Source organism: Acartia tonsa, chromosome 12, assembly GCF_053477335.1.
Source record: "Acartia tonsa isolate MP-2025a chromosome 12, ASM5347733v1, whole genome shotgun sequence".
Lineage (NCBI taxonomy): Eukaryota > Metazoa > Arthropoda > Copepoda > Calanoida > Acartiidae > Acartia > Acartia tonsa.
The window spans coordinates 18,381,895-18,404,676 of NC_137271.1; the positions used below are offsets into that span (position 1 = coordinate 18,381,895).

The following is a 22,782-nucleotide window of genomic DNA, read 5'->3' on the forward strand; positions in this document are numbered from 1 at the left end:
CCAACGAAAGATAAAACGTTATTATAAAACTTTGGGGACTGCTGTAATAAACAACCCACTGTCCCCCCCTCTCTGATATGATCTTGTGCTTTTAATTAAAAATTTGTGCAACTTAAGATTAAACTTTAAGCTTGATTAAGTTCTGAAAATATTTTGTAACATATTTACCTAAGATTGGGGGATGTATTATCATAGAAAATCCCCCAAAATATTAAAGACTAGAAGTGAACAAAGAAGAAAAATTTATTAAAAACATCAGGGATCTAAAGGGATAGAACAATGGCCGTTAAATTGATGTTTATCCCCAATGATGATACACAAAATTACCCCTTTATAAATTTGAATTGGTGTTTAAAACGTTTGGACACTCAATCAAATGAACCAACCAATCAATATTCATTAAAAATCCCCAAAGTTGTTAAGCTAACGAATAAGAAAATGTTATTATAAAATATTATAAATGTCCCCTCCCTTCCTGTGGCAGAATATTTTTTTTTTCAGATGAAAGTACTCCCACACCCCTCCTTAACCAAACTTTAGATTTAAAAAAATTTCCAAACATTCGGACAATTGGGCGTTCAAATAGGACCTAGTGGTAGTTAGAATCAGTTGAGAACAAAATCCTAGCCGTTCCTTCTTGCCAGATATCGCCATTTTAAGATTTTAAGTAAAATTACACTAAAAATCCAAATACAAACTTAAATCTTCTTTCAATTTTTTATATAATTTTAGTGAGACAGCCCAAAACAGGGTATCTTTGCTCCTGTGGCCATACTGACTGTCTGGAGTTCCTAACAGAGAGTGCCTTCATGTGTTAACACAAGTAGGGATTCGAACCCATTCCCAAATGTGGAATAGCTGTGTATTACAGTATGATGTCAGTATTTTTAACACTGATAGATGGTTGGCCAGCGAAGGCAAGGCATATCCTAACCAGAAAACCTGATCATTCGCCTACAGGCCCCAGTGGAACACCTTTGAGGTCTGCACCACATGTTTTCTGGGGTGTTGTTCACCTGCTCTAATGGATTTGGCAGGTTTAGACCCAATGGTGCCCTCAGACTCCCATTAACCCTGCTATTTGGGCCAGGTTTAGAGTGATGTTACACACCTGGCCCGTGAAATGGGCTGTGAGATGCTCCCCTGCCAAGATCAGCACAGCCGCCACAGAAGGATAGCTACAGGTGGTGGGCCGCATACATTTCTCAAGTTGCAAGTTAGCCCCATTCTGATCTTGATCCTCTAGGAGATCATGGAAGTGTGCATTTTGAACCATACCCTGAGCCTGGGAGGGTTCTTTCTGATGGAGTTGGGGACACAGTTACAGTTTGACAGATCTGAGCTGTTGGAATGGATCAGTTGGGAGAGTAGCCATGGTCGCCCCCACTCACACTAACCATGTGGCCCCAGCCCTGCCAAGCCTGGGACCTGGTTCTTTTCCACAACCAGCGGCTGAAGGCAAGAAGCGCTCTAGCCATACAATTGGCCAGGGCTGCTTACAAGAGGCCACTGCAAGCCACAGCCCTTGTTCCCATTGAATTCCCTGAGTTCAAGGTGCACCTGAGCTGACCAATGAAACCATGAAACTGGACAAGGGCTATTCTTAGTTGTACACCCCCATGGAGTTCAATGTGCCTCCAGGAGGTGCAACTGCATCAAACTGCCCCCCAGGACAGAGATGGTGGTCAAGACCAGGCCAAACTTCCAGTGCAGGGGCCTGACTATGGGGACCCCAAAGTTCAACAAGGAGCTGACCCTGCTTATCACAAACAACAGCTAGAGGGTATCCAGAGCCCGAACCCATTATACAAATTACCACTGTCGTGCTGTAATATTTAAGGCATAGTTCATGATGCACACCACCATAATCTCTGTGGAGGATCAAGATCAGGGTAGTGCTTATTTGCATCTTCAGAGAAGGTCCAACCACCTGCAGCTATCCTTCTGTGGCAGCTGTGCTGATCTGTGATTGGCAGGGGAGCATCTCATGAACAGGGCATGGGTCAGGTGTGTAACATCACTCTGAGCTTGGCCAGGGTTAATGGGAGTCTAAGTGCCCCATTAGGTCTCAACCTGCCCAATCCTAGGATGCAGGTAAACAACACCGCAGTAAACATGTGGTGCAGACCTCAAAGGTGCTCCACTGGGGCCTGTGGGTAAATGATCAGGTTTCTGGTTAGGATAGGCCTTGCTGTCTATCTGTCAGTGGTGAAAATACTGACCTCATGCTGAAATACACAGCTATTCCACGTTGGTTAGTTTTGGGAATGGGTTCGAATCCCTATTTGTGTTAACACATAAAGGCACTCTCTGTTAGGAAATCCAGGCAGTTAGTTTGGCCACAGGAGCAAAGATACTCTGTTTTAAGGCTGTCTCACTAAAATTATACTAAAAAATTGAAAGAAGATTTAAGTTTGTATTTGGATATTTAGTGTAATTTTACTTAAAATCTTAAAATGGCGATATCTGGCAAGAAGGAACGGCTAGGATTTTGTTCTCAACTGATTCTAACTACCACTAGGTCCTATTTGAACGCCCAATTGTCGGAATGTTTGGAAAATTTTTTTAATCTAAAGTTCGGTTAAGGAGGGGTGTGCTCCCTTATGGTTTACACCCCCTACAAGCCATTTCGTGCAGAGAGAAAGAGGGTACAATGGGCTGTTTATTACACTAGTCCTAAAAGTTTTATAATAACGGTTTCTTATTCGTTGGCTTAACAACTTTGAGAACTTCAGTGAATTTTGATTGATTTGTTCATTAAGTTAAGTATACAATCGTTTCAACTACTAATCTACAGAAGGGGTAATTTTGTGTGTCATCATTTGGGATATACATCAATTTATCATACATTGTCTTATCCATTTAGATCCCTGCATTTTGTGACATTATTTACTCCACAATTTTCCCGTTATTTCATTTATTTTCTGATTATTATTCCCTATTCTAATATAAAGTTGTTTATAAAACTCATGCACCGAAAATTAACTTTAGATAATATTTTCTAACTAATTACAACTTTTAACTTGTATTAATTTATATGAGTTACATAAAATTCTCTTTTATAAAAAGTAAAAAAAAAATCAATATAAAATATATCAAGTAAAATAATTTAGGTAAGTATAGCAAAATGTCGTCACTGTTATAAAGACAAACCTACAAAAGTAGCTGAAATGGGGTATTCCTGTCCAGTTTTTTGTTTAGGAATGAATATTCATTCCTAAACAAAAAAACTGGACAGGAATATCATTCTCATTTAAACAAAAACTCATTTTTATGCTAGTAAAATGTGGTTTAATTTTGGTTTTTAAATTTTATTTATTTCCCTGGTATAATTTTTCTTTCTTTTAGTAATTAATAAAAATTCTAAAATCTTCCAGAAAAAAATTAAAAATCTTCTAAAATGATACCGGGATATAAATGATCATACCCGGGAAATAAATGAATATTTACATCCACTATTTAAGGGGTCGTTTATATGGGAATGAATTTTTCAGTTTCGCTGCGAAACCGGTGGATTACAACTGGTTCTCAGCCATACTGAAAAATTATGTAAGGCATCGTATTATATCCAGTCTTCTACGAATATAAAACTGGTTTTAATCTTATAATTGTACATTTTTATATCTGCGAAAAGCTGTTTATAATACGATGCGATAAATAACTATTTTTGTAATTATTCAGTTGTTGATACCGCTTTATAAAACTACTTAAAACACAATATATGGTAAAATAAAAAAGAGACTGGTTAAAGGGGGGGGGGGGGAGTTTTGACACATTTGCGTAAACAGGAAGCATAGGCTTTATCTTTGGACTGAGAGGATAGGTTATTGGAGATAAAATCATCCTTATATAATGAATTTTCCCAAGTTTTAAGATTTTTTGGATAGGCCTCCAGGTTCCGGAGCTCCAGGCCTCCAGGTGGTTTCTGGACAGGTAAAAAAAATAAAAATTTCTTATTTGAAGAGTTAGAGGTGAGTTTATAAAACAAAATAAGCTTCTTTTAATATATTATTTACATATTTAAAGAAAAAGTTACAATCGACCTCCAGGTTCAGGTGCTGCAGGCCTCCAGGTGGCCTCTGGAGAGGTAAAAATTAAAATTTCTTATTTAAAGAGTTAGAGGTGAGTTTATAAAACAAAATAAGCTTCTTTCACTATATTATTTACATATTTAAAGAAAAAGTTACAATCGGCCTACAGGTTCAGGTGCTACAGGCCTCCAGGTGGCCTCTGGACAGGTAAAAATTAAAATTTCTTATTTGAAGAGTTAGAGGTGAGTTTATAAAACAAAATAAGGTTCTTTTTATATAGTATTTACATATTTAAAGAAAAAATTACAATCGGCCTCCAGGTTCAGGTGCTGCAGGCTTCCAGGTGGCCTCTGGACAGGTAAAAATTAAAATTTCTTATTTGAAGAGTTAGAGGTGAGTTTATAAAACAAAATAAGCTTCTTTTAATATATTATTTACATATTTAAAGAAAAAGTTACAATCGGCCTCCAAGTTCAGGTGCTGCAGGCCTCCAGGTGGCCTCTGGACAGGTAAAAAATTAAAATTTCTTATTTGAAGAGCTAGAGGTAAGTTTATAAAACAATATATGCGTATTTTTAAATGTTATTTGCATATTAAAAGAAAAAATTACCATCAGCCTCCAGGTTCAGGTGCTCCAGGCCTCCAGGTGGCCTCTGGACAGGTAATAAATTAAAATTTCTTATTTGAAGAGCTAGAGGTAAATTTATAAAACAATATAAGCTTCTTTTAATATATTTTTAACATATTTAAAGAAAAAATTACAATCGGCCTCCAGGTTCAGGTGCTGCAGGCCTCCAGGTGGCCTCTCGACAGATAATTAAAATTTCTTATTTGAAGAGCTAGAGGTAAGTTTATAAAACAATATATGCGTATTTTTAAATGTTATTTGCATATTTAAAGAAAAAATTACAATCGGCCTCCAGGTTCAGGTGCTGCAGGCCTCCAGGTGGCCTTTGGACAGGTAAAAAGTATAAATTTCTTATTTGAAGAGCTAGAGGTAAGTTTATAAAACAATATAAGCGTATTTTTAGATGTTATTTGCATAATTGAAGAAAAAATTACCATCATCTTCCAGGTTCAGGTACTGAAGGCCTCCAGGTGGTCTCGGGGTAGGTAAAAAATTAAAATTTCTTATTTCAACAGTTAGAGGTAAATTTGTTAAACAAAATAAGCTTATCTTTGGATGTTTTTTTGTACATATTAAGAAAAAAATGAAATGGGCCTCCAGGTTCAGGTGCTGCATGCCTTTAGGTGGTCTCTGGACAGGTTAAAAATCAAATTTCTTACTTGAAGAGTTATGGGTTAACTTATAAACAACTTATGCATATTTTTTTAATGTTATCTTCATATTATTCAGGTTCTGATGGCCTACAGGTGGACTTGGGAGAAGTAAAAAATCTAAATTTCTTACTTGTTGAGGCCGATTGTAAATTTTTCTTTAAATATGTAAATAATATAGTGAAAGAAGCTTATTTTTTTTATAAACACCTCTAACTCTTCAAATAAGAAATTTTAATTTTTACCTGTCCAGAGGCCACCTGGAGGCCTGCAGCACCTTAACCTGGAGGCCGATTGTAATTTTTTCTTTAAATATGTACATAATATATTGAAAGAAGCTTATGTTGTTTTATAAACTTACCTCTGACTGTTAAAATAAGAAATTTTTATTTGTGTTACCTGTCCAGAGGCCACCTGGAGGCCTGCAGCACCTGAACCTGAAGGCTGATGGTAATTTTTTCTTTTAATATGCAAATAATATCTAAACATACGCTTATATTGTTTTATAAACTTAACTCTAGATCTTCAAACAAGAAATTTACAATTTTTACCTGTCCAGAGGCCACCTGGAGGCCTGCAGCACCTGAACCTGAAGGCCGATTGTAATTACATCTTCAAATGTGTAAATAACATTTAATAATACGCTTATATTGTTTTATAAACTTACCTCTAGCTCTTCAAATAAGAAATTTTAATTTTCTACCTCTCCAGAGGCCACAGGGAGGCCTGCAGCACCTGAACCTGGAGGCTGATGGTAATTTTTTCTTTTAATATGCAAATAACATTTAAAAATACGCATATATTGTTTTATAAACTTACCTCTAGCACTTCAAATAAGAAATTTTAATTTTTTACCTGTCGAGAGGCCACCTGGAGGCCTGCAGCACCTGAACCTGGAGACCGATTGTATTTTTTTTCTTCAAATGTGTAAATAACATCTAAAAATACGCTTATGTTGTTTTATAAACTTACCTCTAGCTCTTCAAATAAGAAATTTTAATTTTTTACCTGTCCAGAGTCCACCTGGAGGCCTGCAGCACCTGAACTTGGAGGCCGATTGTAACTTTTTCTTTAAATATGTAAATAATATATAAAAAGAACCTTATTTTGTTTTATAAACTCACCTCTAACTCTTCAAATAAGAAATTTTAATTTTTACCTGTCCAGAGGCCACCTGGAGGCCTGCAGCTCCTGAACCTGGAGGCCGATTGTAATTTTTTCTCTAAATATGTAAATAATATAGTGAAAGAAGCTTATTTTGTTTTATAAACTCACCTCTAACTCTTCAAATAAGAAATTTTAATTTTTACCTCTCCAGAGGCCACCTGGAGGCCTGCAGCACCTGAACCTGGAGGTCGATTGTAACTTTTTCTTTAAATATGTAAATAATATATTAAAAGAAGCTTATTTTGTTTTATAAACTCACCTCTAACTCTTCAAATAAGAAATTTTTATTTTTTTTACCTGTCCAGAAACCACCTGGAGGCCTGGAGCTCCGGAACCTGGAGGCCTATCCAAAAAATCTTAAAACTTGGGAAAATTCATTATATAAGGATGATTTTATCTCTAATAACCTATCCTCTCAGTCCAAAGATAAAGCCTATGCTTCCTGTTTACTCAAATGTGTCAAAACCCCCCCTCCCCCTTATGCAAGAGAATGTGCATTTTATTGTTGAATATTTGACAGTAAAACCGTTCCCCTTTTGTGAAATGTTAACTGTTTTCTGTTTTTAGGGAGATAATGACTGATTTTTCACCATTCCTATCCAAGACTTTGGTTGGCTCGCATGGACAAGATCTTTTAATTGAGGGCAAGGTAAGATAATACAATAAATGTATAAGTATAAATGTGTAATCCAAACAACTACCTGGCCCAAGTAGTGGAGACCCTTTTTGTCTGCTAGCAAAATGCTATCTGTTCTTTTGTAGAGACCCGGCTGTGTTTACATTTCCGACGCTATTAACTGATTTCAAAGACTAAATACAAAATCAGGACAGATGCAAGAGATACATTTTCCTCTATTCTTTTACTTTAATGATAATGCGTCTGTAAATCTATCTAATTATCTATCGGTTTCAATTGTATATACCTTTCTATTTGCAAGTGTCTATCTTTCAAATGGTTTGCTTTAAATACTTTGATGTTGCACCAGATTTTAATGTACACTAATTTACTAAAACTCGCAACTGGCTAAAACAACGATACACCCGATCAACCCTCTTTACCACATCCTCTTCCCTCCATCTGGATGAACGAACTAACCAATCAATGAGGTCTATATTAGAAACCTAAATTGACTACAATTCTCCAACCAATATATCATCGTATTCAATATCCATTATCTATTTCATATGTGTCTATCTATAACGACCTATAAAACTATAGCTGTATTATCAACCTTTTAAAATTGCCCTTTTCTTGCATTCAAAAAGTCATTTTATTCATTACATTTCCACACAGATATCTATTAATATATATATATATATATATGGATGTATATATATCTTTCCAACTATCTATCCATCTATACATTATCCTATTATATATATCTATGAATGTATATACATATATCTTTCCAACTATCTATCCATCTATACATTATTCTATTGAACTTTATTTCTTAGGCTATCAACACATTTAAATCAAGTACAAGTGTTGTTGAGCTTGTAATGTTGTTATGTTCACAAGAATGGCAGAACTCGTTACAGAAACATGCAGGAACGTCAATCCTTAAAAAAACGTACTCATATAGACGCCAATACTTAAAAAACATAAACTAAATGTTAATACGCAATAAGGCAAATTCATTATTTATCCGTAAAATTGTTTACCTACAGAAATTTAAATACAATTTCAAACTTATTAATTTTGAAAACTATCCGACAAGTTAAAATTAAGGATTTTGACTAATGCTAGGTCTGGCATTTATTGAACTGATCAACGAGGGTCGTCTGTTATCTCATGCCATGAAGGACCACATTGTTAGGAATGGAATATTAATATGCTTTGTGTCTGAGCCTCTACCACCTAGGGGCTCTATTTTCGAAGATGTAAAATATAGCCAAAAATCACCCCAAGACAAAAATCACATTTTTGCATATATATTTAAGTTTTAAATTTTATTTATCATAAATGTGATTATTTTCCCAGTACTTGATAAACTCGTTCTGTCATTGGTATTATATTCCATTATAATTAGGGTGGCAAATGAAGCTGAGTTTATTTTGAATAGAATGAGAGCCGATGATGTACTTAAAGTGAGTATTTTAAAACTTGATTTGAAGTCGTTATGTTAGTCTATATAATATATTTTTTCTGATCGTTCTTCTGAGCTTTTCACGGGACAGTAAGTATTACCCTTACATAACACGGCGTAAATGAAAAATAAATCCTTTTTAAAAGCGAAGCTTTTCTATAACTAGGATCGTTAGCTCTTTTCGTTAATCTTATCAATTTCAAACTTGGAATGTCCGTACGTCCATTTAAAACATGTTAATTTTACTTAAAGTCCTAAAAATGTAAGTATGTCCTGAAACAGTATTATGTAATCAAGCAGTTTTGCAACAAATTTACTAATGATTTTGTTTAGACTTTTATATTTTGTTTATTCAGTTCTGACACTCTACAAGTGTTAATGATCGTTTGTCCTATCGTTTCAGAGCTTCGCTTTATGGCTGTTGTCATCCTGGTTTAAATATTCTAACATAATGTAATTTTGTAGCATGCTGAATTTGAAAGCAGTTGTATGGCCACTCTACAAGACAGGGTAGATGAAGAGAGGATGTGCGATCATCTCATCTCAGCCGCCAGGTATGATTCAATTGTTCTAGCAAATCAAAACTTCACAAAAATTGTTGCTTTAAACCCCCACTGTACCAATCAAATGCTTTAGGCGAACGGACAGACGGGCATAAAAATACATTTCATTATAGACTTGGTGCTTTGCTATAATCTCTTAAGCCAAGCTTTAGACAAAAAAACTAACTACTTTATATTAAAGGACTAGCAACAATATATAGGGGTTTTGTATTTAAAAGGGCTAGAAAAATAGCTTTAAACCATCCTAAAGACTTAAATCTGGAAATGAAATAGCTTAAAACTTTCACGGGACCTTAAGTAAAGCAAACTTAAAATAGAGATTCTCTATTTTCGTTTAGCTTTACATTAGAGAACCCAAACAGTTCAGTAGTTATTGAGGTCTTAAGCTTCGGACAAAAGGCTTATCTACTATATTTAGACGGCGGGATGCTGTATTGGCTGGGCGACTAGTAGACAAACTGTGTACAATCCTGCATAACCCCCACGGGGCCTGGAGTAGTCTGAGCACCCCGGGCAGCAGCCCAACCAGCCTGCAGAGTATCAGAAGTGTTCCAAGGTATACATTTAGTTCTTCCTTACAATGTAGTTTTAATGTGTCCTGACGTGTTTTCTTGAATTTATAAAAAAAATGATTTTAAATGTATCTATTTATCCCAGTAGAAACAAACCCACAAAAAATCTATAAATAAAAATCAAGTTATTTAAATTTATGTAATATTTTTGGTAAGTACTTCTATAACTGTCGGTAGCTTTATGTTAATTAGTTTTAAAATCATAAAACTAAGCATAATCAAATTATATTCAATAGAAATGTATTTTAAGCGGATCATTAAAAAGACAAAATTTGGTGCAATCAACCTTTAAATGGGCCACAAATTATCCCCCGTTCCTTGGCTAAAAACGGTGATTTAAAGGAATAAGACAATAACCTATAAATTGATGAACAATTGTACATCCCCAACAACACCTTCTGTAGATTACAATAAGTGGTTGAAATGTTTAGACTTCAACAAATCAAAATTCAGTAAAAGTCCCCAAATTTGTAAGCCAACTAATAAGAAAACGTTATTATAAAACTTTGGGGACTGTGATAAACAACCTAATGTCCCCTCCCTTCCTGGGTAAAATCATGTTTCTACCCCAAGGCCTTTAACTCTCGCTCAATTTTGATCTCACCTGGCATATATGTTACTGAATTTAATAATTGTTTTTATTTGCTGTTTTTAAAAAATACCAGGATAAAAGTTATGAAGGCCGACAGATGCACAAATTTTAAACATAAAAGTTAATTAGGTAAAGTTGAAAGTTACCAAATATTCTCAAATATAAATAGAATAAAACTTTACTTTTATTGGATTTTGAGTGGTTGGTTCATAATATTGAGTGTCTGAAGTTTCCAACCACTAATTGTAATCTCCAGATTGTGTAATTTTGTGTATCATCATTAGGGATATTCATTATTTTATTGACCATTGTCTTATCCCTTTAGATCCCTGCAAGTAATAGTGTAATAAAGCCATATTTCCTAAGCCACTGGACTGATTGATCAACAATTCTAGAGAAATGTCCTATCCCTGTTTACTTGAAATAAATGACATTTTCGTGACGATGATAAAACACCCCATACATGCATATTTGTATCAGCAATGAATTTATTATTACTTGGATCTTACTCCAGATTATCATGTACTCTAATAAAGTGAAACTTATAGCAGGCTAAAATAACGGCCATCCCCCCACCACTTTACCCAATCCTTTTCCTTCATATTGGATAAACGAACTGACCAATATATGACAGGGGAAACAACAGCCTAAATTGATGACTATTTTCCCCCGTCATAATATCCACGTATACACTACATCCATTGTATGAGCAGAGCAAAGATTGCTGTGAAGATTAAATCCATAATTTCAATACTTTGATCATTCAACTAGGAAATATTTGTACATCCAGGGATCCTAAGGGATAAGACAATGAACCATAAATTGTTGTAAGCCCCCAATGATTAAAAACAAAATTGAACCTTCGGTAATTTTAAATATTAGTTGAAAAGTTTGATCAGCCACTAGTTTGAAATTTATTAAAGGTCCCTACGGTTTACAGCCAACTAATTGCACAATATGGTTGCAAAACTTTGGGTACCAGTATAATTTACAGTTCATTGTCCCCTATCCCCCTGAAGTATATCACAGATTTAATCATACAGTACAGGGTCTGCAACTGTATTGCCAAAAATCTTGCGAACAATAAAAGAAATTTAATCAGCACAGCAAATCTATAAATATAACTTGTCTGTACGTCCGTACTTAACCAATAGTTCGAGTATATACTATGTAATCAAAGATCAGAGCCGTTTGTCAAAGTGAATTCAGATATTTAAATTACACAAAGATTAATTTTCTGTAGTTATTGGAAGTCTTAACTGATAAAGTAGTAGGATGTATGTTTTTTTGAATTTTGGCGTATCTTAATCTGTTTTCTTTGAATTTTAAATTTTTATAATTTGTAAGTTTCAGAAAATAACTTTTAGATGTACTATATGGTAACGAAAGAACATTTTTTTTATTTTTAAAGACATCAGTTTTTATAAAGATTAATCATATTGAATGAATAAATGTATAAGTAATAAGTATAGATGTCAAACCCAGACAACTACCTGGTACCATTAGAGGGGACTTTTTTCTACTGCTAGCAAATTTCTTTTGTAGCGACTTGGCTTTGATAATGTTTGTTGTATTGTTTAACTTAATTTGTATGAAATAGTCAATGTACACTCTGTATTCCTTTATTTACATGTGTGAATATACATACTTACAATAATCCTTACACACATTGAGGTATTAGGCAAATAATTTCAGTAGAAATCCTCATTTAAAAACCTAGCAGCATACCTAACAAAATTTTCTTTTCATTCACATTTCTGTTATACCTAATAATGGCTGTTTTATTTAATACTAGCGGCTGTATCCCTTGCATCTAGGGGCTCTCTATTTGATGACATAAAACTATTCTTAGACTTATTCTTAGCAAATGCTTAAAACCATTCTATGGTAAACTACAAACGCAGAACTCAATCGGTCAATTATTTATGGAAATCTTAAACTTAAGCCAATAAGAACCTTACTACTATATTTAATAGGATTTGGATATTTTAAAAGCAGCACTTTTAAGAAATAACTTGTAAACCTTAAAAAAATCAACATATTTTTTTAAGACACCATAAATCATATGTTATTGTTGAATATATTGTTATTTTTTCAAATTAAAATTATTCCCTAATCATTAAGCACTTTCAAATAGGTCTGCAATTTACTATCAATATAGCAATATTTATTATTTGCACTTTGGTTGAATTTTTGTGGCTGTTGTTGAGCAACACTTCTTTATGAAATGAACTGTACCTATGTGTCAAATATTGGCAAATTGACTTCAAATTTAGACAAATTTGCACCCTATTCATTCATACACACGCACTGCACTGCACTGCACTGCACTGCACTGCACTGCACACACACACACATACACACATACATAAATATATCAATTAATGATCTAAAGAAGACAATGGCCGATTTAATGTACATCGCCAATGATAATCAGGGAGTAAGGGAGGGGACAATGGGCAATTAATTCAAAGAGTTATCAAAGAAAGGGCATGAAATCCAGTTTAATCCAATAAATTTGTAGGAAATTATAAAGGGATTGTTAATTGAATAATAGATTTCCATAGCGTCAAAAGGGGCGTCGTAGCTCAGTGTTAACGCACTGAGTTACGGTGATGAGAGTTCGAGTTCTAGTCCCCATGTGGAAACTCGAATTTCTCAGTTAAATACATTCACGCAACTTCCCCTGGTTGTGTAAGAAGGGGATTATTGAGTAAGTTTAGATACTTAATAGTCAAGTACAAAATATCAGTACTACCCTTATCCCAAGCTCCTCTGCGGAGAGCGTCATTCATTACGGTGACTTAATTTGGGACACCTGCCATACTCGGCGAGGGTGAGGTAATAATGAGTAGCTCTCATGAGATAGCGGGTCAAGTCATAATGTGCTTGAACGTGGAGCTTGATAGCCCTAGTGGCTATACAAAAGTGTCTCAGCCTACTCCATGACTACTTAGGTCCAAACCCTAAGAGACTATGGCTAATCAATCAATCAAAAATTTCCATAGCGTCATGTAAAGTGAAATCACAACTTGTTTTTGATGAAATATATTGAGGTTTTTTGGTGCGATTTTTATACTAAAAGATTATTGGACCCGGCCAGCTGCTAGCAAGAATATGACTGCCCCTTTTTATTCTGTTTATTTCCCTTGCCCCCACCTCCCTTCTCCCTTCTCCCCCCCGTCTGCTACATTCCAAACTAACACAACGAGTGTTTATTTCCCTTCCCCCCACTTCCCTTCTCCCTTCTCCCCGTCTGCTACATTCCAAACTAACACGACGAGTGTTTATTTCCCTTCCCCCCACTTCCCTTGTCCCTTCTCCCCGTCTGCAATATTCAAAACATACATAACAAGTAGCGGCATTCTATGCGCAAGTCCCCAAGCTCAGTCAGAAACTGCTAAATTCTTGCACATTCCCTTTAAGCCAGTCCCCAAAGTCTGAGACTCCTAAAAATTGAATATTCGATCCATTGTCCCCTCCCTTACTCCCTGAATGATAATACAAAAAAATTACCCCTTCTGTATTATTATAATTAGTGGTTGAAACGTGTGGACACTCAACTTGATTAACCAAAAAATCTAGATTAAATAATAGTCTCAAAGTTATTAGGACAATAAAAAAGAACTATTATAAAACTTTGGGGACTAGTGTAAAAAACAGTCCAATGTTCCCCTCCCTCCCTGCTTAAGCACACACAGACTTTCACACAGACGAATAGATGTTAGACGAAAATGAAACAAAAAAATCTTTTAACAGTTAAAAATCTATCTCAACCATAACGATTAAATTAGTAACTACTGCTGCTTCATAACAAAATCTTCAATATCTTTAAAAAATTATAATTCAACAATGTTATTATAGACCAATTGTTAGAATATATCATCAAAAATAAAATCACAGCTACTGTATACATCTTAACTCTATCAAAACCAAATAAAAAACGAGTGAAGGCTGTGTTTCAAGAGAGAGAAAGGGAAGGCTATATGTGGACATTTTGGTACCATTGATTTCTAATTCTATGTTTTTCTAGAATGCTAGACGACAAGAAGGCAAGGTCTCCGCCCCCCGCCAACACAGGACCCAGAACTCCGCCCCAGTATTGGAAGCTGGATGTGTGGGAGGATGATGCGCGGCGGCGCAAGAGGTTTGTCCGCAACACTTTCGGCTCCAGTCATCCGGAGGCAACTCTCAAGGCACCGACAGAGGCCTCCTCTCATGAAGATGCTATTCAGGTTACTGTTAGAATCAGCTTATACAAACAATGAAATTAAATCGGGAAAAATCACGAAACCTATACATAATTTTCAGCTATTATTACACGGGGCAACACTTATAGAATTGACGACCTTCCTAGGTGCCCCACAAATATTAATTTATATTTTTTCGCTTGTTGGCTATAACTTATTCGTGGGTTAGAATAAGGGGGGGGGGAGTTTTGACACATTTGCGTAAACAGTGAGTATATACTTTATCTTTGGACTGGAGGATAAAATCATCCATATTTTCCCAAGTTTTAAGATTTTTGGATAGGCCTAGCTCTAGGATCAGGAGCTGCAGGCCTCCAGGTGGTCTCTGTACAGGTAAAAATTAAAAATAATTTTTTTTGTCTAGTTTAAGGTCAACTTCAAAAACAAAATATGCATCTTTTGAATGTTATTCACATATTTGAAGACAAAACAAACATACCTATTTTGTTTCATAAGCTGACATCTAACTCTTAAAAAATTATATTTTTCATTTTTATCTGTCCAGAGACCACCTGGCGGCCTGCAGCTCCTAAACTTGGAGGCCTAGCCAAAAAATCTTAAAACTTTGGAAAAATTCATCATATAAGAATGATTTTATTCTAACCTCCAATTGTTACTAGGCCGCAGAGGACAAGATGCATAGTGTACTGAGCCAGTCACGTGACAGACAGGGAGGTCATCATCAGCAACAAGACCTCATTGAGGACGCTGAGCTCATGGTCGAGGACAGAGAACTGGATATTGATCTACAGGTCAGTTCCCCAAAATATTTCTAAATTGATTGATTTGTAAGTCATCTACCTGGAACTATATCTATCTATCTATCTAGGGACCTGTAAATATGAGTACTATAGCTGAGCTAGTATCCCCTGGTCTCTCTCTACCTGGAACTATATCTATCTATCTATCTATCTAGGGACCTGTAAATATGAGTACTATAGCTGAGCTAGTATCCCCTGGTCTCTCTCTACCTGGAACTATATCTATCTATCTATCTATCTAGGGACCTGTAAATATGAGTACTATAGCTGAGCTAGTATCCCCTGGTCTCTCTCTACCTGGAACTATATCTATCTATCTATCTAGGGACCTGTAAATATGAGTACTATAGCTGAGCTAGTATCCCCTGGTCTCTCTCTACCTGGAACTATATCTATCTATCTATCTATCTAGGGACCTGTAAATATGAGTACTATAGCTGAGCTAGTATCCCCTGGTCTCTCTCTACCTGGAACCATCTCTATAACCTCGTCTGAGCTGTATTTCGAAGTGAACGAGGATAGTCCGGAATTTGCCAAGCTAGATCCTGTTGTACTTAGGTAGGGTATTTCCTTTTTTTGTGTTAGTTTAAAAACAGTTGTCCGCTTATTAAATCAGATTATTTTAATTACATCTTTGTAATCAAAGGGGAGAGGCGGAAGTGCTACTTTTTGAAACCAAAAGTAAAACGTGCATGATCTCAGCCCATAAAAGAGTTACAGCTCTAAAATTCGACACTTGTAAGATTTTACACTTACATTTTTTTTTAATATTGACATGTTTGAAATATCACAAGTGTCACATGATAAAAGAAGTTTATCTCAGATGATTGAGAACTGTCTAATTTGGCGAAAAAAGGCAAAAAAAATTCGGCGGGTGCGGCGGTTCCGCCGCCGTTTCTTCACAGTTCCATATTGTTCTCCACAAAAGCAAATACTGTGCCGAATTTTAGACATGTAACTCTTTTATGGGCTGAGATCATGCACGTTATACTTATGTTTTCAAAAAGTGGCACAACCGCCTCCCCCCTTTGAATATACACTGTTTTTTTTTTTTATAGTAAAATATTGATTCTTGGCCTCTTAGGAAACCGATTAATATTTGCTGGATTAGAACTTGTTCTGAGAAATACTGAAAATTATATATCGAATCGTATTATTGACAATTTTTCACGAATAATAGAATAAAAACCATAAATTGAATACCATTTTTGTTGGCACGGAGGGTCTGAATGTTCGGGGCAACAAAACTGAAATTGAGTGTGTTATTTTTATTTTACTATCAGCGGAAAGTTATCTATGATACGTTGCTAAGAATAACTATACGTTTAGGTATTGTGACCATTTGCATGGAAAGTGGTTCTTCAGTGAAATCAGAGCGATATTTTCTAGAAGGTAAAACTTATAAAACATTTCTTTAACACTAAAATAGAAAGGCTATCCTATTTGATAAAATGACAAGCTTCCTTTTGTCTGAAACGAAGAATCTCGCTAACCGCTGAACCGATATGGTTCTCCTTAACAGTGAAGCCTCATGTAGGTACAGGGAAGGTTTTTAAGATTTTTATCACAGTAAAAAAAAACAATAAATTCATATATTTAGTGATTAAATGTATTTTCATCTTCTTTCATGATTTATTTTAATCCAGATTCTTTTATTTCCCCTTGTTAAATCATCTCCCATTGTGTATAACCCATATATAATTTTCCTAATCTTTCTAAATCTAAAATTAATATAACATTTCAAATATTTGTAGGTACTTACTGAACAACACAGCCCTAGAAATATTCCTCGCCTCTAGAACTTCAATCATGTTTGCTTTCCCAGACCAGGTAGTGTTTTATATTTTACAGTGAGGGCCAGGAATAAGTTTTTACCTAAATAATTAGGTGCTTTTGCCCTCTTATTTTTGAAATGAATTTAAGACAAAGTGTGGGTTGGGTAGTTTTCTTTACCTATGCCTAACAACTGCAGGTGGACTTAACCCTGCGGGGTAAAGTAAAGATTGTCATGTATTCTAATGGAGTGAAACTTATAGCTGGCTAACATAAAGATCTCCCCCCCCCCCCCCCACACAATTTAGCCCCTTTACCCCCTCCCCCACTTCTACTGTATGGACGAACTGACCAATAATTAATGTCCATGTTAGCAACCTAAATTAATGACAACTTTTCCCCCGTCATAATATCCACGTATATTAATAAAACCTGTCTCATATTTCAGTCTACAGTAAAGAAAGTGATAAAAGCCCTGCCACGTGTTGGAGTGGGGATAAAGTATGGCATCCCACAGACACGAAGGGCTAGCATGATGTCCCCGAGACAGCTGTACAGAGCTTCTAATATGACACAGGTAAATTTCTTATGAATTGGGATAAGATATAACAAAAGGTTGCATTGTAAAATCAATGTTTTGGTAATAGAGTAGGACGAATGGCTACGGACCCAACATGTAATTTCGGTAATAGAGATCAGACATAAATGGTTCGGTGATTTCCCGTGGTATTTTTTTAGAAATGGCAAAGACGCGAGATTTCCAACTTTGAGTATCTGATGTTCCTGAACACAATAGCAGGACGTACTTACAATGATCTTAATCAGTATCCAGTTTTCCCATGGATTATCACTAACTACGATTCCAGGTAGGATTATTTCCCTGCGGGGTGTTCTTATCCTGCGGGGTCCTAACCCTGCTGGTCTACCCAGTTCCCAATATAACCTAACCTAACCTGACCTAAAGTAATAAACAAACAAAGAAACAAAATTACCCCTTCCCTCCTCCTTTCAAATTATTTTTGAAATATTTGGAGGGGAGGGGTGTTTTTATGCTCAATCAGTTGCTTTGTGTGACAGCACCCGTAATAATCGATAGGTATATTATTACTTGGATGTTGCACCAGATTTTTATGTACTCTGATAATGAGATGCACGCAGCTGGCTAAAATAACGATAACCCCCAATCTAGCTTCTTTAACCCCTCCCCCTCCTCTCCTACTGGAAAAACGAACTGACCAAAAAATGCGGTCCGTATAAGTTAGTTAAATTAAGGACACATTTTCACCTGTATATATATCCACTTACATCATATATCAAATACAAAAATCTTTTTTTCTGGTTAAATTACTTCTTAATAATTCTATTACAAATATTTAGGTATCAAATATCCAAATGTCCTGAAAATGAGATAAGATTAATCCTTTCAAATTTTGAAATTATTAAATTGTATTGATTCTATTTGATATTAGATACAAATGGGAAGGAGGGGGGGGGGGGGGCGGAGATGTCACTTATTATACCATTTTACAGGAACTCAGCCTATAAAACTCTGATTTTGCATAGTTTGATAATAAATGTAATAAGTATAGATGTGTAACCCAAACAACTACCTAGCTCTTGTCTTGGGGACCTTTTTCGTCTGCTGACAAACTGCTTACTGCTCTTTATTAGCGATTTGTTAATATTTACGACGTTATTAGATAAAAGACTCAATTGAAAGTGGGCACAGGGTCCACAGGGTTTGGACAGTTATTTAACCCCTTCCCCATCTATTGATCTACTCTATTTTTTGAAAAAGCAGCGGCCATCGCCAAAAACCTTTAATTCTTAAGTAATAATTGTCGAAAGAAAACTATAACGGTTTACAGCGATTCCGCCGCTGTTTTAGCAGTGTATTACAATAAAAAAGTACGGTGTGTATGTAGTGTATTATTTGTAAAATTCATAGCTGAAAGAAAATATATAAAATAATCATATCTTTCAGGGAGCTTGACCTTAGTTCGCCGAACAATTTCCGAGATCTTAGTAAACCAATAGGAGCCCTCAATCAGTCCAGACGAGACTACTTTGTCAACAGGTAAAAAAAAGGGTTGTAGATCAATGTTAATTTATTCTACCAAACACTTTACCAAAGTCTAAAACGCACAAATTGTAGCTATATTTTTAGCAAAACTATAACTTCAAGTTTATAATTTGCGAGTCATTAATAAAATTTATGTTGTTTTTTTTGTTTAAAAGTAAAAACAAAAATTTTCAGACCAACGGTGCTTGATAGGTAAGTGTTTAACAATTGCCGATAAATTGATGTACATCCCCAATTTTAATACACAAGATTACCCCTTCTGTAGATTACAATTACTAGTTGAAACGTTTGGACATTTAACTTAATAAACTAAACAATAAAAATACATTATAAGTCCCTAAAGTTGTTAAGCTAACATATCAGAAAACGTTGTTATAAAACTTTGGGGACTAGTGTAACAAACAGCCCATTTTCCCCTATTAATCTGCCTCGATGGGTACTTTTAGGGAAAGCAATTAACATTTTAATTTATAATGTTAATTTTAGATATGAAGCGTGGGAGCATGATCAAATTCCAGCATTCCACTATGGCACCCACTATTCTACGTCTGCATTCACTCTTAATTGGCTCATCAGGAATTTATTCATTTATTAAATACGGACGTACATACATGGATATTCTTAAAGAGTAGCTGCGCTTATGAGCTGAAATACTCAAAATTAATTTTGATAGTATTTTAAAAGTTCTTTTGATTTTTTGTTATGTTCTATTGCCGGTCTATATAAAGAAAACACTTTACAGTACTTACTTACCTACTTAGGAAAAGTTTAATTTTCAAATTTTAGTGGTCATTGAAAATGAACACCCGTAAGACCAACCCTTAAATTTTACAACATTTTTCTGAGGGTCTTTTCTTTTCAAAAATCATTCAATGAATTTGCTTTCTACTATAATTGTCATTCTTTCGGTTTGACATAATAGCTTGGAACCTATTATCTTTTTAGTTTATAGGCTAAGATTTGATTAGTATCCACATAAAACTAGCGGAGTTTATTTTTGGGTTGTTACAATTATTATAAATGAAATATTTGAAACAGAATTGAACCCTTCACCACACTGTTCCTTGCGATGCAGGGTGGCAAGTTCGATCATCCCAACCGTCTCTTCTCATCTGTCAAATCATCCTGGCAAAACTGTCAGCGAGACACTAGTGACGTTAAGGTAATATTGATACACTCCATCTAATTAAAGTATAGCTGCGCTACTTATAAGAGACTCTTATTTATAAATATAAATGAACATGAATTGGCCAAAAGTGTTTTGGCTTTTATGCATACGGGAATTCAAGAACTTTGTATACCAGTAAAGCTTCGAAACCGTTTAATATCCGCTGGATTAAAACCGGTTTTCAGCCAATCTGAAAAATAATATATAACATCGTATTTCAGACAATTTTCCACAGATTTTTAAAAAAAACGCAAAATCGGGTCTAGCAAAACTGGTTAAGAATTTTTCATTTTAATATCCGCGGAAAGCTTTCTACAATACGACTATGCGATAAATAACTATTATAAGATTTATATAACCTTCTATCATTGTTTCTGTACTTTTTGCGACCTTTTAGCCATTATAAATCCATTAATTATAATGATATTTAATTTTCAGGAGTTAATACCCGAGTTTTTCTACCTGTCAGAAATGTTTGTTAATTCAAATAATTACAAGCTTGGACAGCTAGACGATGGACTTGCCGTTGACAATGTTGAACTCCCCCCATGGGCATCTAGCCCTCAGGTAAATTGTCTATCTATCCACATGTTAATGTCATTGAATAGCTTGATGATGGACAAAGCTGAACCATTTGTTTGCTTGCTAGTATGTATGAATCCCTTTATCAGAGCATATGAAAATCTGGAGCAACATTCAAGTTATGTATATATATTTATTTATACTATTTGTTTTCTTTGTTTCAGTAAAATAATCAACTTTTTATCTATCAGGAGTTTGTCCGGATAAATCGTCAGGCGCTGGAATCTGAGTTTGTGTCCTGCCAACTGCATCAATGGATTGACCTGATATTTGGATACAAGCAGAAGGGTCCGGAGGCAGTGAGAGCCACAAATGTGTTCTACTATCTCACTTATGAAGGTATTGCTATAATAAGCAAATTAGCGGGAATAGTCCCTTTCGTGGCAACGCCCCTTAAGGCGCGATTCGTCGTATTTTTAAAATGGCTTTTGATAGGTTATCTTAGGTTTTATCATATTGGGTTAGGTGATTGCCCCACAGGGTTAGCAATTGGCCCCGCAGGGGCTAGAAATAGGAGAAAAATTACTGTAAAAAAAAAACGAAAAATCGCCCCTTAAGGAGCGTTGCCACGAAAGGGACTATACGCAAATTAGCAAATCATTATTATGAATTTTTAAGATATCCAGTCAATGTTACGCAATCAAAGGATTGTTATTAACTGCCAGGGAGGCAGGGAACAATGGCTGTTAATTACTTTAGTCCTAAAAGTTATAATTACGTTTTCTTATTCGTTGACTTAAAAATTTTTGGGGCTATTATTGAATATTGATGGAATGGTTCGTTAAGTTGAGTGTAAATACATTTCAACCAATTATTGTAATCTACAGAAGGGCTAATTTTGTATCATCATTGGGGATTTACATTAATTTATCTACTAACTAGCAAATACGCCCCTAGAAGCCTCTAGGGGCACTTAAGGTTGGAGTGGGAAAAGTCGACCACATCCCATTTTAAATTTTAGTTTCAAAAATAAAAAAAAATATTTTTTTAGGGGGGAGGGGGCTGAAGACACCCTCCCTAAAAATAGTTTAAAACCTTCCCAGTGCCTAAAAGAATCTTCACTGTAAAGGAGAACAATATCGGTTCAGCGGTTAGCGAGATCCTTCGGGACAGACAAAAAACGCTTACTACTTTATATAATAGGATATCTTATTCCTTTAGATCCCTGAGGAATTGAATTGAGAAAGCATATATGTATTATCGTTGAAATATAATGATTTACGAACATAGTTGCAATTGCAATTTAAAGTCGGTGTAATTTTGTGTATCATCATAAGGAATGTACATCGATTTTTGGGCCATTGACTTACTCCTTTTAAAGGATGCCTGATTAATTTATCTAAATTAGGTTCTGTTGATTTGGACAGTGTGCATGATCCAGTGATGAGAGAAGCTGTGGAGAACCAAATCCGCAGCTTTGGCCAGACCCCCAGCCAGCTGTTGTTGGAACCACATCCCCCAAGAAGGTAGGGAGTTATTTGCAGCGTGGCCACATTCTTCAGTATACTGAAAATCTTCAGTATTCTTCAGTATTTGGAAATTGGGGCTTCAGTATTTTCAGTAAATACTGAATATTCAGTATTTGAAAATTTTATTCAGTATTTTTCAGTTTTTGGAAATTTTCATGATTCAGTATTTTCATTATTTCTTAAATTCCAAAAAAAATTGCATAAATAAGATGTTTTTTCAAGTAGTTGATGTCAGATTTTTTTCGGCGCTTCGCGCCTCACTTTACTTTCCTTTAAATTACCCTACAACTTTGTACATTAATTTTGCTTTTTTTTTATGGTAATATACATTTTTTTTCAATTTCATCTCAAATATAAATTTTTTAGATATTTGAGATGCTTTTATACAGTATTTTTTTCAGAT

The 22,782-nt window shown here is 35.1% G+C and overlaps 1 protein-coding gene across 4 annotated transcripts in view; it reads left to right on the plus strand.

The window, feature by feature from the left end:
• rg (A kinase anchor protein rugose) overlaps positions 1-22,782 on the plus strand; it is a 150,777-nt gene that overhangs the window by 113,834 nt on the left and 14,161 nt on the right. For all 4 annotated transcript variants that reach the window (XM_080179419.1, XM_080179418.1, XM_080179421.1 and 1 more), the window contains exons 59-77: positions 7,044-7,125; positions 7,935-8,026; positions 8,225-8,292; positions 8,506-8,567; positions 9,032-9,120; positions 9,548-9,685; positions 14,327-14,528; positions 15,164-15,295; positions 15,717-15,862; positions 16,634-16,696; positions 17,059-17,134; positions 17,526-17,654; positions 17,816-17,943; positions 19,062-19,154; positions 19,647-19,733; positions 20,196-20,322; positions 20,767-20,895; positions 21,102-21,249; positions 22,259-22,376. In XM_080179419.1, coding sequence (XP_080035545.1) covers positions 7,044-7,125; positions 7,935-8,026; positions 8,225-8,292; positions 8,506-8,567; positions 9,032-9,120; positions 9,548-9,685; positions 14,327-14,528; positions 15,164-15,295; positions 15,717-15,862; positions 16,634-16,696; positions 17,059-17,134; positions 17,526-17,654; positions 17,816-17,943; positions 19,062-19,154; positions 19,647-19,733; positions 20,196-20,322; positions 20,767-20,895; positions 21,102-21,249; positions 22,259-22,376 — 2,109 coding nt within the window. The remainder of the gene's footprint in view (positions 1-7,043; positions 7,126-7,934; positions 8,027-8,224; positions 8,293-8,505; positions 8,568-9,031; positions 9,121-9,547; positions 9,686-14,326; positions 14,529-15,163; positions 15,296-15,716; positions 15,863-16,633; positions 16,697-17,058; positions 17,135-17,525; positions 17,655-17,815; positions 17,944-19,061; positions 19,155-19,646; positions 19,734-20,195; positions 20,323-20,766; positions 20,896-21,101; positions 21,250-22,258; positions 22,377-22,782) is intronic.